The sequence below is a fragment of the Mastigoproctus giganteus genome, chromosome 7 (assembly GCF_048544385.1).
Source record: "Mastigoproctus giganteus isolate SK-2022 chromosome 7, ASM4854438v1, whole genome shotgun sequence".
Classification (NCBI taxonomy): Eukaryota; Metazoa; Arthropoda; class Arachnida; order Uropygi; family Thelyphonidae; genus Mastigoproctus; species Mastigoproctus giganteus.
Window position 1 is genome coordinate 141,579,452 of NC_143581.1, and position 16,977 is coordinate 141,596,428.

Here is a 16,977-nt window from a genome sequence, read left to right on the forward strand (position 1 = left end):
TATATGTTACTTTAGAAAATGAAATTTTGCTTAAACACAAACCAAAACCTGATTCAAAAAATTAGGATCAGCAGTTATTTTGAGAAACAGAGCAACATCTTTACACATTCTGCTCACCTATGACAATCACTTTTTATGAAGTTTTATCATTTATATAATACTGCTTGGATAGCAGATTTTAGTACTTAGTGTCTGACTACAATGTACAATTGACTTTCCAGGACTTCATATACACAATTTTCTAATTTGGTCAATGACTTCCTTTGAAACATGCAGCCTGCCTGGTAATTTTCTTTTCTTAGCACTGTCAAGTGGTTATACCAACGAGAAATAGTTGTGCTGTCAGGAGGATCTCTTCCACGTTTGCAACAAAGAGTATATTCCACATACCACTACATGCATCTGTAACATGTATGATCACCATTGAACTGATCATATGCCTCTACTATGCCACATTAGTACAGGCATATGATGCAAGAAAGCAAGCTTATTTAGCATAAACTTAAAAAAAAAAAAAAAAAAAAAACTTCCATTTTACCCAACCATTTACTCCAAATGTCTAATTTAGCCTTGAATTTATTTAAGATGTCAACTTCCACAACAACAAATGGAAGTTTGTTCCAGCAATCAACCACCCACTGGCTAAAGCCAAACTAAAATGAGGTCGCCAGACCTGTATGCACTATTCAAGGATAATCACCTCCTTATCCCTGCTAGCAAAATTCCTATATATCATTGACAAGACCCCGTGGGCTACTCTTGCAACCTGTCTACACTGCTCAGAAAACTTCAGATACTGTACAATTACCCCAGGGTCTTTTTCATTCTTCGCTACACTGAGTGTAGGACCACATAGTTGGTATATTACTCTGGGGCTATTACTACCCATACACAGTACTTTGCATTTGTCAATGTTAAACTTCAGTTGCCACCATCTGCTCAACTTTTCTAGATCCTGTTGCAGTAGCATACTGTCATTAACAACCCTACCAACCTTCGTATAGTCTGCAAACTTGGATATTAAGCCTAATATACCGTCATCAATATCATTCATAAATACAGAAGACAATACATACCCCTGGAGAACTCTACTAATAACATTAGTCCATAAAGAGAAGTGTCCATTGACTACCACTCTGTCTTCTCCCACTCAGCTATCCTTTTTATTCATTGTAGCAACTTACCCTTAATGCCATATTGCTCCATCTTGTACAGTAGTCTTCCATGTGCTACAGTATCGAAAGATTTCTTAAAATCCAAGTATATGATATCAAAATTATTTTTTACATCCAGTTCCTTTGTGACCACATCATAATATCCAATCAAATTGGTCAGACAGAACTTCCCCTTAACAAACCCATGCTGTAACTAGTCTGAACTATAACTGCAGCCTTGTCTAGATGATCCTGCAGTGCTTCTTTAACCAGTGACTCCATTATTTTCCCTGGAATAGAAGTTAAACTAACAGGTCTTTAATTACTCATATCACCTTTCGATCCCCCTTTGTGAATTGGGGAAACATTTGCAAATCTCCAGTCTGTGGCCCATGAGTCCAAAGATGGCCTCATAATCATAGCTAAGGGCCTGCTTACTTCCTTTGCTGCCTCCTTTAATATAACTGGATAGATCCCATCCACCCTAGGTGCCTTGCTTATGTCAGCATAAACAAGACAACTTCAAAATTTCATATTTCATTTCATATATTGTATTAATTACATTAAGGAAACAACCAGTTTTTTATTTTTAAGATTCTGATAGTAGCCAGTATTGAATTATAACATAAAAGTAGTATTTACAACTGGACTAGAAATTGGAATGCAGAGTACAATAGTAAATATATATATGGAAAGCTATTAATAGATGATAATTTTCTTATTTATTTGGATGGAATCAAAAAATAAAGAGTGTGTCAAAATGTGTTGTGCAGAAGTATCAAAAAGGATATACAGTAATACAGTGCCGGTTATAGTGATCACATTTGCAAATTGAATTTTGATTCTAATAAGCGAAAATCGACAAATATTATCCAGAGGCTATAAACATGAAGATATAAAGCACAAATTTGCATTTTGTTACCAAAGGTTTATTACCGATTAAGGATATATGAAAATCTGAAGAATATTATCCACAGGTTAGCAAAATAAAAATAAGATTTATACTATATACATAGCTTAAATAATATACAGTTGTGCCCCTGTATCCGCTGATTCAGTTACCCACGGTTAACCATGGGGGGAGAAAAAACTTAACATGGGGCTACTCGCATCCCCAATACGATGCTTTCCTTTATTTTTTTACAATGTCGTGTATGGTTTGGTCACCAATATTATAATGGTTCATTAGAGATTTAACGGATGCACCGTTTTCAGACTTCTGAATAATTTCAAGTTTTTGTTTAATTTGAAAGCATAACTCCTGCGTTTGCCCATCATTTTTTTTTTCTCTCTCTCTCTCTTTTTAATTTGGAGTCTTGAAGTGTCCCAGTAAATCGAGAGTCTGCTGTACTTTATTATTACCGTATTTAATGTTGGTAATGTCTTAACGTGTGTTTAATTTATCAATTAAACTTTATTATACGTACAAGACAGACAACTGAGTAACATTATTATGTACGAGTTATTGAACCACCCTCATATGTGCAAGAAAATCATGTTATATATGAGGTCAGCAAGTGTTCACTTATATCTGCGGTTTCAGCCATCCACTGTAAGTCTTGGAACCTATCCCCTGCAGATACGGGGGTCTTATTGTACATATTAATTAAAAATAGTCACTTATTTTAGATTGCTTTAAATTATCACTACAAAGTATATTTATTAATTTTTCAGTATTGTATAACAGTCTATATTCACGATCAATAAACACAGCCATATTATGTGGAACAAATATATATTGTGATCCAATTGTTATGCAGATAAGCCACATTATAAAGATATCATATAATGCAGGTGCATTATAGGGAATTCACTTCAAGGTCCATCTTTTTTATTCGTGTACTATTTAAAATCAACCATAAAAGGGTGATTTTAAATAGTACCTAGAATAGGTAAAATTATGTACGTATAATGTAATGTAAAATACAGTCAATGCTCTATATAACAACCCCCAGGGGAATGCAAAAAACTGTCATTGTACTGGAAGGACGTTATGTCGATCATCATAAAATCAGCAACAAAACAAGTAAGAGCTTAATGTAATTCTACTAATAGAATTTAGTATCTTATTTATAATATGTTCTATAGTATTAAACAAGAAAATTGATTGTAAATTTTGCACTGATTGTAGATTGTACATATCTATCAAGCCCTAACAAGGGAATTGTTCCATACTTTAAAATAATCTATTAAAACCCGCTGTATGAATGGTAGAGCATGTTTTAAAAGAGAATTACGAAGGTGCACAACAGCATTTATTTCAATTTTGCAATTAGGCTGTGCTTGAAAAAATTTGACATACAAGTTCTAATCCTTGATGAGCATCTCTTACTGAAACTTCTTGTTCAACCACATTAGGTTTCTCATCTTCATCACTACAAATTTCAGAAGATTCCATTACGTCTGCAATGAGTTTCTCTTCATTTGTGCATCCTGAAACAATGTCCACATCCACTTCTTTGTAATCTTTGAAGCTTAAGTTTTCCTTTAAGTTTAGGTGAGGATGCACATGCTCAACTATTTCTTCCCTATTATCAGACTGTTCTTCACAATTAATAGCGGAAGAAGGATGAGAAACTTCACATATTGCATCATTCAAGGCAGTAAATCCAGCATATTTGAAGCAATTGGCAATCACATTTTCATCAACTTCATCTCATGCTGAAACACATAAATACATTGTCTGCAGGATGTTGATTTTGCATTGAATTTTGCTTTCAAGACACAGCACGATTTTGTTTAATAGCATTCTGCGGTAGCTTTTCTAAAAACACTGGATTACACCTTGATCAAGTGAGCCAATGTCACAAACTGGTGGTAGGTACTCGACAGTGACTGCATGTAGATCATTTACTTGACAATGAGGGATGCAACTATCCACAAAATCAAAATTTTTCTATTCTTCTCACTCATCCTGCGATCTAAGCCTGTGATCCATTCTTCATAGATTTGTGATGTATTCAAACCTTTAAAGCATTGAGGCTTCTGGGCTTTCCCAGTGATTAAAAGAGGAAGCTTCTCTGTGCCAGACTGTGTTTACTGCTAGGAGAATGGTAATCCATTTTTTGGCCTTTTTTCTGCCACTACATTTCTCGCCTTTAAATGTAAGTGTTTTATCCAGTAGCAATTTAAGAGTCCAGTGTCATCAGCATTGAAGATGTCACTGTGGTCGTATATCAGCAAAACATTTTTTAAACAATTTTTCTTCCATTCCTTTGTAGCATCAGTATCCACAGCTGCACTTTTGCCACATGCTTTTTTGAATGACAGGCCATGACGAGCCTTAAATTTCTGGAACCAACATCTGAACTTTTAAATTCTACAATATCCATCCAATGTGCAAATGAGTCAGCCTTAGCTTTTAAAAGATTACCATCTACAGGAACGTTTTTTTGCACGCAGCATTATTAGCCATTCCAAAAGTGCCTTTTCAAGATCTGGATACTTTGCCTTTCATGTCTAAATCCTACTCAGTGCAGCAGATTTCTCTAAACTTTCAGTCTTTTTCTGATCTTTCAGAATAATGAACAGAGTACTCTTAGGAATGCTGAACTGTTTGGTGAAGTCAGTCTTAGAATGCACAACATTATCTACAGCTTGCAAAATCCTAATTTGATCTGGGATTGGTAGAGCTATCCGCTTTCTTGGAGCCATACCAATAAACATACACTCTCACTAATGAAATGGACTTCTAGCCAATGTTCATTTCATTACCGTACTGCGTGAAAAGAGCGTTGGAAATTTTAACAAATTATTTCTCACGGTGTGTGTGTGTGTAAATGAAAATTAGGGTTTTTCCAATGAAAAGAAGTAGATGAGATAAATGAGGAAAAGTTAATTTTGTGCTTTTGAAGTTGGATGTTGTTTGGTTGAGGCCCATGTTCAGATTGATTTGAAAGAATGTGTGATTGGAGAGAATTTGCAAAAACAGTAATTGAATAGAAACAATAGTATCATTTTAGATTCATTGTGTTATATACTGACATCAGATTTTCATATGGCTCTATTCCCAAGTGAGTGTAACATTGAACATTCCAATATATTTTTCCCCCTCTGTCTTTATATTATTTATAAATTTGTATAGCTAATCGTTTTTTTTTTCTTTTTAGATTTGAATTGGACCTTAGTATAACACCCGACACCTCCATCAGCCAGGATGATACATTGAGTTCTCTGTCATATACTGAAGATGAATGTGAAAATGTAAGTTTTCATGAAAAGTATTCATCAGAAATTGTCCATACAGACAGTGATCAACAAAAGTGTCCTAAGGGGGATAATTTTCACGAACAACTAAAAGCAGGTTGTTTTGCCGAAGAAAATTTTGAAAATTCTTGTTCAATTCATAGTAGTGATTCACAAAGTGAAACTGAAGAAAGTGAAAAAGAGATTGAATTTATGAATTCATATGTACAAAAGGTTTTACAATTATAAAGTTTAATATATTTTCTTTTTTAACATTTCATTGCTCTTTCATTTTCATAATACATTAAATTCACATTCTCACTTGCAATTGCATGTTTTCATTTTGCTTAATTGAAGATTTAAACTAACTTTTGGAATAATAAGCTAATTTTAAACGCTTTTACTCCTCACAATTATGTAAGAAAACTGAAAACTTTTGTATTGGTGAAGGTGAAACAGTGCAAGGAAGCCATACTTTTTTTGTCTTTAAAAGAAGAAAAATCTTTAAAAAATAATTTTTTTATTACAGATTTCTTAGATAGAAAGGGAGGGGAGAAGACATCAGGTTCTATCTAACCATTACTTAAATTTACATAAGCCCTCCTTTTCTACGAGACTAGTTAGTTTAATCCAACAGTTAATGATGATTCAGCCGTAAGAGAATTTTCTTATATCTTAGCTACATCTGGTAACCTATCTTTCTATAATTTAAGCGCATCTCATCCAGTTTGAATCACCTGCAAAAGAAAAAAGATATCCCCATTATTTCATTTAGCCTTTTTCCTTATACCATATTTAAGTGATAAGCCACGATGGTACTACACAGATATCTAGACCCAAGCCTTTGCTATCCACAAAGCTGAAGTCACCGCATTTGATAGGAATGCTTTTTTATCCACATTATATCTTTATTCTCATGCACATTACTCCTTGAATGAGGGTTCTAAGCCTGTACATACAATATCCAAAACTGGCCTGAGCAACATATTTATACAGTGGAATTATTACCTCTTTGTTTCTGTTAGCAAAATTCCTGTACATCATGGACAAAACACCAGGTACTATTCTGGTAACCTGTCTCTGCTGTTGAGAGAATTTGATGTTGGTTTGCAAACTTACCCCTGAGTATTTTTCACTGTCAACTGCCTTAAGTTTACAATGAAAAATATGTTTGTGTGTTGCTTCCCAAGTAATAACATAATCTGAAATTATTACCCAATTTGTAGAACCATGCATTTTTCAGATCAGTTGAATAATTTAATAGGTTATGTTGAAACAGCATGCCTTGATTACTGTTATTTACCATCTTCTCAACCTTTATATCATTAAAAAATGTCAGAAACAACAAGGAACCCAGCTTTAAACCTTGGTCTAGTTGAAATCATGAAACCCTGGTGCAATCAGAGCAACAGCCATTTATAACTACCCTTCATCTCCTATCACTTGATCAACCTTTTATCCACTATAGTGTCCTAGTTATTTTGGTATATAATCCTCATTAAGGGTTGCTTAAACTTCTCAATCTTTAAAAAGTGGGGTAACAGATGAACAGAATATTTTTATTACTTTTCTGAATGAAACAATTTTGCTGTGGAAACATTTGCATATCTCCAGTATGCTATGGCTTAAGCTGAGCTTAGAGGTGCATTCTTTAGATAGGGATTTGGCAGTCCATCCTAATGCTTACTATAATATTGTGTGTGTGTGTGTGTGTGTGCGTGTGTGTGTGTGTGTGACATTTTATGTACTAATCCATTGTCAATGATCACAGAATTGGCTGTGTACCTATAACTTTTATCTTGGACTAAAGCAGCAATGGCCAAACTTAAGAGCTTTGATGGTGCACAAGATAATCTTCAAAATCTCAAAAGCCAAGTGCCTACACAAATTCAGTTAAATAAAATTCACATAAGTTTCAGATCAGATATTTAAAAAGTCATGATTAATAGTTTCATTTTAACTACATTTAATTGCTCATTAATAAATAAAGATGAATAGATGAATATATTGTATAAACCATCATAAAATAACTGCTTTTAATTTAAAAAAAAAACAAGCTTAATTTCTAGCTGTTTTAGTATATAATCTTCATTATATACCAAAACAATTTTAATAGGGCTGCTTAACTCAAGGGGAAGGGTGTTGAAAAATGATTCCTTATACTCTCTGTGATTGTAACTCTGTCCACAAAGACATATGATCTTAGTAATCAGAGCAGAACAAACTTTGCCTGCACACGTTTCCTCAGTATTACACTACTTTTAAACAAATAATGTATAAAGTTGATCTACCATTTAATTACCATTCTATAATTTTTTTGCACCTTTCTAAATTCCTGGCAGAAGAAACAAAACAGCTTCAAAGGTATGTGGGAGCTTTGTTCTGTACTTATTAGTAACTCAGTTTGCATACTTCAGTGATTGTATAGACATAAAACTAGATCACTAGTAATGCAATTTGCCTTTGGATGTGTGTGCTTCTTCTGTCTGAAGTTTTGTGGAAAACCTCTGTATAGAAATGTTTTATCTTTAGTTGACTCTCTCATTGGATTACTGCCTGCATCAATAGCTTTGACATCTTAAAATAAAAAAAAAATGAATTAGCATTTACCTTAGATTTTAAGTGCCAGGTGTCTTTTGCTGCTACAGGCAAAGAAATTGTCCAAAGTGGACTGTTTTTGATGACTTCGTCTTCCATTTTGCACATCATGAGTTCAGTGATTTCAATGTTGGTGTTTTTTTACCACTTCTTCTTAACCTTCCTCTACAGTGTCACTCGGTAATTTTCTCCAACGCTTAGCTCCTCTGTTGTTAGCTCATGCCCTTGAGCAATGAGATCGTCCACATCCTCTTGTCAACCTCCAGACCCGTTGATTCACCAAGAGTGACAGTATCATTTGATAAAATACCATCTTCAAATCCGTCAAAGTTATGGATGATTATCCAGATGTTTTTCCAGGCTGAATTTAAGCACCTGATGTAAACATCATTCCAAGAACTTAGTCAGCCTTGCACAGTACAGGACATTGAACTCTGACCTCCAAAAATCTTTGAGAGTGGCAACAGTTTAACTAGAGGTCGCTGCAAAGCAACTTGAGCATTTTCTTGAGATTTGCAATCACTTGCTGGTCCACTGATTGAAAAAGAGGAGTGGTGTTGGGTAGCAAAAATATGACTTGAACAAAGTCAAATTGTGCCTCAAGAGACTGAACATGGTTGGGATCATGGCCTGATGAAGCAGTCCAGATCCAGCAGGAGCAGTCCCTTCACAGGAAGCTTATTTTTCTCAAGGTAACTCTTCACTGAAGGACAGAGAACTTCAAGCACCCATTCATTGAGAACATATCTTGTAACCCAGGCCTTCTTGTTACTGCACCAAAACACTTCCAGCATTCCTTTGTTGACTTTTTGTTGTTTAAATACACTGGGGGTGTTAGAGTGATACACCAACAAAGTCTTCAGCTTAAAATCTCCAAAGGCATTGGCACTCAAGGAGAGTAAGCCTGTCTTTCATAGGCTAATGCCCATGTAAACCAGCCTCATCCTTAGTGATGTATATTCTCCTGCACATTCACTTTCAGAAGAGGTCGGTTTTGTCGACATTTATAACTTGCTGGTGAAGATAACTGTCCTGATCAACAAACTCTTAGAAATCAATTTTAAAGGCTTCAGCTGCTTCTTTATCAGGACTGGATGCATCTCCATGCCTTTCAACACACTTTTGATATATGCCCTGTTTTTGAAGTGCTCAAACTAGTATCTGCTGACTTCAAAGTCTTTAAAGTACACAGCACTGCCACTGATTGATGGAGCTTTAAGTTATAGATCGTCACAAATCTGCTTTTCCCTAATCCATATTAACAAAAGCATTTCCATTTTCACATTAAAGTCCCTTCCCTTATGCACCAGTGTGGAATCATCACTAAGTTTAACACTCTTTAGAATATCCTTTTCGTACTAATGCACTAATTTTTACTCCATGTTTTTTTATTATCTCCTGCTTCACTTTAATGGAAATTTTAATTTTAACTTGTGCTTTAGGAGATGGTTATTTAATTTAAATTAATAAATTCAAAAATAACCACAATTAAATTACTGTAATTATAATTAACAAAAGTACACTCTGCTTACACACTGAACAAGCACATCAAACAGAAGATAAAGAATAAAGCATGGGAATGTTGTGCTAAACAATAACAAAGACGCTAATTGGTTAAGAACAATCATACGAGTGAAGTTCCACACACCAAGAGTCTGAAAGTTTCCACCCATGCATCGTTCCAGCTATATTGGAAAGCCATCGATTCATTCCTGCAAATATCATTGATCCTTAAAATAAAAGATCTTATGGAAGGTAAATTGGTTCGTGAGAATACCAGATGTCAATGTTATCGGAAGTTGAGGCCCAACTGTATTTTACATTTTTCTGTAAATTGTTCACTTTGCCAGATATCATTTGTCATTAATTTTTCTTCGGCCTTCACTTGGTAAATGAACAGTGAAATCTCTATTATCTGCACTATCAGTGGAAAAGACTTCACTGGATAATTAAAAAACACAGTTAAGAGAATTATTACTTTACTAATATTAATTCAAATAAAATTACACTCATAATTTTATTTGAATTACAATATTGGTAGAATGCAAAACACCTAGAACTACATTGCGGCATCAATATAACTCGCCTCTTCGTACTGTGGTTTCAGATATATCACGGGTATCATCATGTCCCTCAAAATGAATTAGGAAAAAAATTAGTGCGTTCAAAGAACTGGTAATTTCATATTGGAAACTGGAAACAGGTTATGCACACTCCTGGGTGTACCTTGAGCATTGCATCCATAATGGTGGATTTTCGTGTGCTTAGTTTTTATTAAAATATTATCAACTAATTGCAAAGGTTTACTGATTTTTACAATTTGCCCTAGGATTTATTGTGTTTTGAGAAAACTAAATGAAAACTGAACTGTCCAGCCTATCATAGGGCCAAAGTGAAGTCTCGTGATTTCTCAATAAAATCACTTGTCATTTCATGTATATTTTTGTCTAGTTTAGTGCTTAGCAGTTTTTGCTATCTTAAGTAACTTCTAGTCAATGAAAGGATGTCATGTGCTGTTGTTTACAAAAATTTATTTTGTAACAAGCATACTGCACTTGATGAACAGTAGCTGTATTCCTCTCTAGAGGTAGCTGTTTGTAATTAATGTTACACTTAAGTACTTTTCATTGCATCCCCAGCTGATGAGAGGAACTGGGTGTTTACAGTAATTATTCACTGATGAGTCCTGTTGTTTACAAAAAATTGCTAGGCAACAAATACTGAATATATTGAAGCTAATGTACAGCCAAACCCAGCATTGGTGCCAAAATTTGTGCCCCAAATTTTTCTGTAAATGTCAAGTCACGATACTGACTCAATCTTATATTTTGATTCAAGTACATCGGGTTTCATTTTTCATACATTTGATGTAGGTACAACGTCTTTATCAGAAAATATATACAGGCACTCCTCTAATTACGTACAAGCGACTTACATACAACTTGTTTCATAGATGCGTACACAGCGCAAAGGTTCTCAAAATTACAGTAGCACACTGCCATTACTTTCCTTGACAACCCCGCCTACCTTTGTATCATCTGCAAACTTCGACATTAAGCTTGATATACCATCATCAATAACATTTATGAATACAGAAAACAATAATGGACCCAACACTGAGCCCTGAGGAACTCCACTAATAACATTAGTCCACGACAAGCAGTGTCCACTGATTACCACTCTCTGTCTTCTCCCCCTCACCACCCCTTTATCCACAGCAGCAATTTGCCTCCAATGTCACACTGCTCCAATCAGCAGTCTTCCATGTGCAACAGAATCAAAAGCCTTTCTAAGATCCAAGTATATAATATCAAAGTTATTCCCTGCATCCAGTTCCTTTGTGACTGCATCATAGTATCCAATCAAATTGGTCAGGCAACACTTCCCCTTAACAAAACCATGCTGTGTCCGAGCTATAACTGAAGTCTTGTCTAAATGATCCTGCAGTACTTCTTTAACTAGTACCTCCATTAATTTTGATGGAACAGAAGTTAAACTTACAGGTCTATAATTACTTGTGTCAGCCTTTGATCCTCCTTTGTGAATTGGGGTCACATTTGCACATCTCCAGTCTGTGGGTACCTCCCCTGAGTCCAAGGAAGCTCTCATAATTATGGCTAAGGGTTTGCTTACTTCCTCTGCTGCCTCCTTTAATATAACTGGATAGATCCCGGGTGCCTTTCTTGTGTTTATCTTCAACAATTTCTCCTCTACTTTACTCTCAGTTATTACAAGATTCTCTAGCTTACTGCTAGAGTTGAATACACCTCTGGCTTTCCCCTCGCTAAATAACTCCTCATGTGTGAATGTCGATGCAAAATATTCATTTAGTTTGTTAGCTACCTGAGCAGGATCATCAACAGTTGACCCATCGATATCAAGTGGACCAATCTGATTCATCCCCTTCCTTCTAGACAGCCGACCGGGCTAGCCGAGTGGATAAAGTACCTGCCCGGCAACCCAAAGGTCGCGGGTTCGATTCCCGCCTCGGGCTTGGATCAAAGTACCACAAAAACCTTGGGAGGTGCAATATGGCCACAGAAGCCGATGCGCCAACAACTACCAAATCAAAATCAACCCTTCCTTCTAGAGTTTACATAAGTAAAGAACTCTTTGCTGTTTTTCTTTGCCTACCTTGCCAAAGATTTCTCGTAATCTGCCTTCGCCTGCCTAACCTCCTTTGTAACTTGGTTACAGATCAACTTGTATCTATCATAGGCTTCTGTGTCATGTGTTAATTTGTATGTATCCCGTGCATGTTTCTTCTCTGCCATATGCCTCATCAGTTCATCTGACATCCATTTAGCCCTAAACCTTGAACAATATTTCTTGGTTCGTGTGTAAAGCCTAGTAGTTTCCAAGATAAGTTCTTTGAATGCTTCCCATTTTGCATTTGCTGTTGGTAACATCATCAGTTGGTCCCACTATATAGAATTTAAATACTGTCGCAGTCCATCGTAGTTGCCTTTACGAAATCAATAACCCTTCCCTTTACCCCTTATGGTAGTTACCTCTTTGAGTAAATCCCACTTCAGCACACTGTGATCACTGCCACCTAGTGGTTCATTTATCTGCAGATTCTTAATGCATGAAGGATCACTACTGATAATCAAATCAAGAGTATTCCTCCCTCTAGTTTCCTCCCGAACATGCTGATGTAGAAAACAATCATCCAATAAATCCACAAAAGCCTTGCTAGTGTGTGAGTGACCAGCCCCCAAATTCCAGTCAATATCTGGGAAATTAAAATCCCCCATTATAAGACTCTCTGATTTACTGGCCCCCTCTATTTCCCTGTACAGTTTCTTATTATACTCATCAGAGTCATTAGGCCTATAGCACACTCCTACTCTCAATTTTGATCTCCCAATGCTTATGTCACACCAAACTGACTCGACACTGCACTGTCCAGCGATGTCCACTGGCTTCACTTCCTTGGATTTTATGTATTTCTTAACTAATAGCATAACCCCTTCTTCCTTCCTATCCAGTCTATCCTTGGTAGACTGGACTGTTTCAGCATAATTTTCTGAAATAGTGAAATGGTGTGGCATCCTGAAAAGATATTGTTTCAAATATATCAGCCAGTTACCCACTAATTTAAGTTTAAAACCTTAGTTTAAATTATAACGACATACGTATAAGTGTATACATTAATGTTAAATAGGCCTGGAAGTATAATTAGATTTTGATTAACATACAGACAACCACTTCCAAATACAGAAACCTACCATGTCCAAGGCTGTTACTAACACAGACTGGAAATTGCGCTCACAGATAACCTGAGCACCAACTTTATATTCTTCAGTTACGTACTTTTTACTTTCCTTCAACTAAAATTCTTCAACACTGAGTTATTATTGTAATACGAGGGCAGGAGTGTCTATTTTTATCCTAATTACCTTCCTAACTTCGCCTCCCATTAGCTAAACAGCCAGACAATGACTTTTAACTATATTACATAGCATTTAAATAAAATAAATATATATATATATATATATATATAAGCCTATTTTATTTTATGGTATCTATCTGTAGGGAATAATTAGGTGTATAAGGACCAAACTAACAAGTTAGTAAAAGTAAACTAGCTTTAGCCTGGAAGGCCTATATAAAATTATAATAATGAAAAATGGAAATAAAAATAAAAAATGAAAATAACATTCTTCCACTTGGTCATCGGTCTGCTACTTCTTCAGGGGCTTTGAGCAGACTAAAAGAATGTCTCATACCTATCCGTTTCTGTTGTCCCCATTCCAGTTTTGCCTGATTTTAATTTTTAGGTGATTAAATGAAAAAAGATAATGTGTTAAATTTAAATTTTGTAAAAATAGTGTCAGAATCAGCAAACTGGGATAGGCGACACAAAGCCCGACTGGTATGTATCAGATTAAATGAGATTAGGTTCTTAATTCCTTCTTGTACTGTGGTGGTCAGACTGAAAAAGAGATCAATTCGTACCTTCTAGTTGTTTTATGTATGCTGATTAAATGAAGAAGTGTGCAGCCTTGAGAGGGTTTTTGGATGTTTATTTGAGTTAGCGTGGGGGGGGGGTTGCCTCTGATGGCGGAAGGAACCTGTATGAATGAAATAATGTGTTTATGCAAGTACAAGAAGTGCTAGTATGATTAAATACAAGAAGTATGTTAATTAAATTATATAGGAAATTCTATCCCCTGCACAAGGGCCAGGGGATAGCATTTTCATTAACACACTGATAGATATTCTCATCAAGAATAACATACCTGCCAATTGCAGCAGACATCATATTAAAGCGGCCATACATCCAAAACTCAACCTACACCACCCCAATGCCGATCCCAATACAGTTATTGAAAATACACAACCCGTTTAGAACTGTTTTATAGCACCAATAAATGGCCTGTAGCCCATCTTTGCCTGGTTGTCTGAAAACCAGTGTCCTTCATCAAACTAAGATAAAGATTATTGTCCAGAGAAATGACTTCCCAATTTTGATTCCCGGGTTTATTTCACTGAGACGAGGCTCGTCAGACCGCACTGTAACCTTTTGAACGTCAGACCCTGACGTCCAAAAATAACCCACCAAATATTAGAATAATGAAAACATAAACCCCAAAGAATAGAACGATAAAAACATAAGTGACCGGGTTTATTGCGCTCAGAAGAGGCTCGTCATCTGACCGCACTGTAACCCAGATGAACAACCCCCCCCCCCAAAAAAAAAACCCCAGACAATCTAATAATTGGCAATTTATCAGCTTGCATCAAACTCCCAACAACAGAATAATCCCGCCTAAGGTATTTTAAACACATAATAACATTCATATCGCTTCAGTTAATTACAAACACAGTATAAAACTTAGAGGCACAAGGTGAAAATTCACATTGAAGGAGGCTGTAAATATGTATGTAGTTATCCCCCTCAGATATACACGGGTCATTATGCCTTAGAAAAGCTTTACCGGTCCTTGTCCGGGGTATAGCATTTCCTATATATTTCATTAACACACTTTTTCATTAATATACTGGTATTTAATCACACTAACACTTCTTGTACTTGCATAAACATTATTTCATTCATATAGGTCACTTCTGCCGTCAGAGGCACCCTCTCCCCCACTAACTGAAATAAACATCCAAAACCTCTCGAGGCTATCAGAACATTTGCATTGACAGGACATATTGCCTACAGCAATTTCACCATCATGCCATAGTCAATGAAAAGTGCGGCTGCACAATATCATTTAATCAGCACACATAAAACAACCAAGAAGGTGGGAATTGATTTCTTTTTCAGTCTAACTACCACAGTACAAGAAGGAAGTAAGGACCTATTCTCATCTAATCTGATACATACCCATTGGGCTTTGTGTCGCCTATCCCAGTTTGCTGATTCTGACACTATTTTTACAAAATTTAAATTTAACACATATCTTTTCTCATTTAATTTCTATACAATCAGGCAAAACTGGAATGGGGACAACAGAAATGGGTAGGTATGAGACATTCTTTTAGTCTGGCTATTGGTCTGCTCAAAACCCCGAAGAAGTAGCAGAACGATCAACAAGTGGAAGAATGTTATTTTTATTTTCATTATTATAATTTTATGTAGACCTTCCAGGCTAAAGCTAGTTTACTTTTACTAACTTGTTAGTTTGGTCCTTATACACCTAATTCCCTACAGATACATATCATAAACCCCTGCTTACGTTAGTTCATACCTGGGTGGTCACCCACAGTGTGCTTATGTATGGAGGTTATACCCAGGATAGTCTCCACAGCTAAGTTCCGGTCAACCCTTCCCCATCTCTTCCATCATGCAGTACAACTGATGACTTTTGAGGTTATGATGAATATGGCGAGATCCAATCTTCCTTACAGTTCGAGGTTATAGCTCTAAAACGGTGTTTGCAGGCCGGCTGGTAGTTAGTACACCGGACTGAACCTATTGGTAACTCTTTAGGAGTTACCAGTAGGTTCAGCTAGTGTATAATCTTGCTACCTCGACTCTTCTTAACAGTGACTGGAGGGAGTCTGAGTAGTGTGTGTGGGGGGGGAGCACTGTCAAGGCCACATTATGTCAAGGATCTGGGTATATTCTTACACATACGCCATATCCAAAAATTTCATTACTTCATACATCATGTCCCCCCCCCCCCCACACACACACTTTTCCTTACTATTGAATACATCATGAATTGTCAAAGTAATAGAGTAAGCTTATCTGCGAAAAGATCTAAACCTCCCAAACACTTCCTAGTTCATTTCACCAATATACGTGGTCTCGATTCTAATCTCAACGATGTCCATTTCCACTTGCAGTCTGCCAAATCCCATGTACTTTTTTCTGACAGAATCCCAGTTATCGGTTAATTCAACTATTGCTCATCTCAGTTGCCCAAATTTTCACCATATGATTCCTTTCGCCTCAAAGGTGGTACTTGTGCATATGTCTGTTCCGATATTCCCTGTCATAGAATTGGTAATTAGGAATCTCCTCTCTTCGATCTTCTCTGGCTTAAAATCTCTCTACCTCACTGTGGCAAATCCATCTGCATCTGTTGTCTCTACCGTTCTCCCAACTCCACTAATCACTTGGAGCTGTTTGACTTCCTCTCTTTGCAACTTGACTTTCTCCAGTCCAACTTTCCTAACAGTGAGGTAATTTTCCTTGGTGATTTTAATGTTCACAACTACAGCTGACTTCCGTTTTCTAGTCACACCGACCCAGCTGATCGACATGCTGAGGCTTTTGCAATTAGTAATGACCTTGCACAGATTGTTCATTTACCTACAAGAATACCGGACAATCCGAAACCATACAGCCAACACACTTGATCTTTTTCTCACAAACTAAGTACACGATCGAAGTGAGTGGTCCTTTAGGTACCTCAGATCACAACTTGGTGATTGTCTCTTCTCCAGTGGAGCGTTTATCTCATGGCTATTCCCAACCTCGTATTGTTTGGCATTACAAGAATGCAAAATGGAATGACCTGCAAGATTTATTTTCGATTGTCAGACTACTCTTCCATAACTTCTGAATGTCAAAGTTTGC

At 36.3% G+C, this 16,977-nt stretch overlaps 1 protein-coding gene across 1 annotated transcript in view; it reads left to right on the forward strand.

Moving 5' to 3' along the window:
* Positions 1 to 5,588, forward strand: part of LOC150083234 (uncharacterized) — a 480,979-nt gene extending 475,391 nt beyond the window's left edge. The window contains exon 6 of the mRNA XM_090378445.1: positions 5,264 to 5,588. Coding sequence (XP_090234571.1) covers positions 5,264 to 5,588 — 325 coding nt within the window. The remainder of the gene's footprint in view (positions 1 to 5,263) is intronic.
* The last annotated feature ends 11,389 nt before the right edge of the window (positions 5,589 to 16,977 follow it).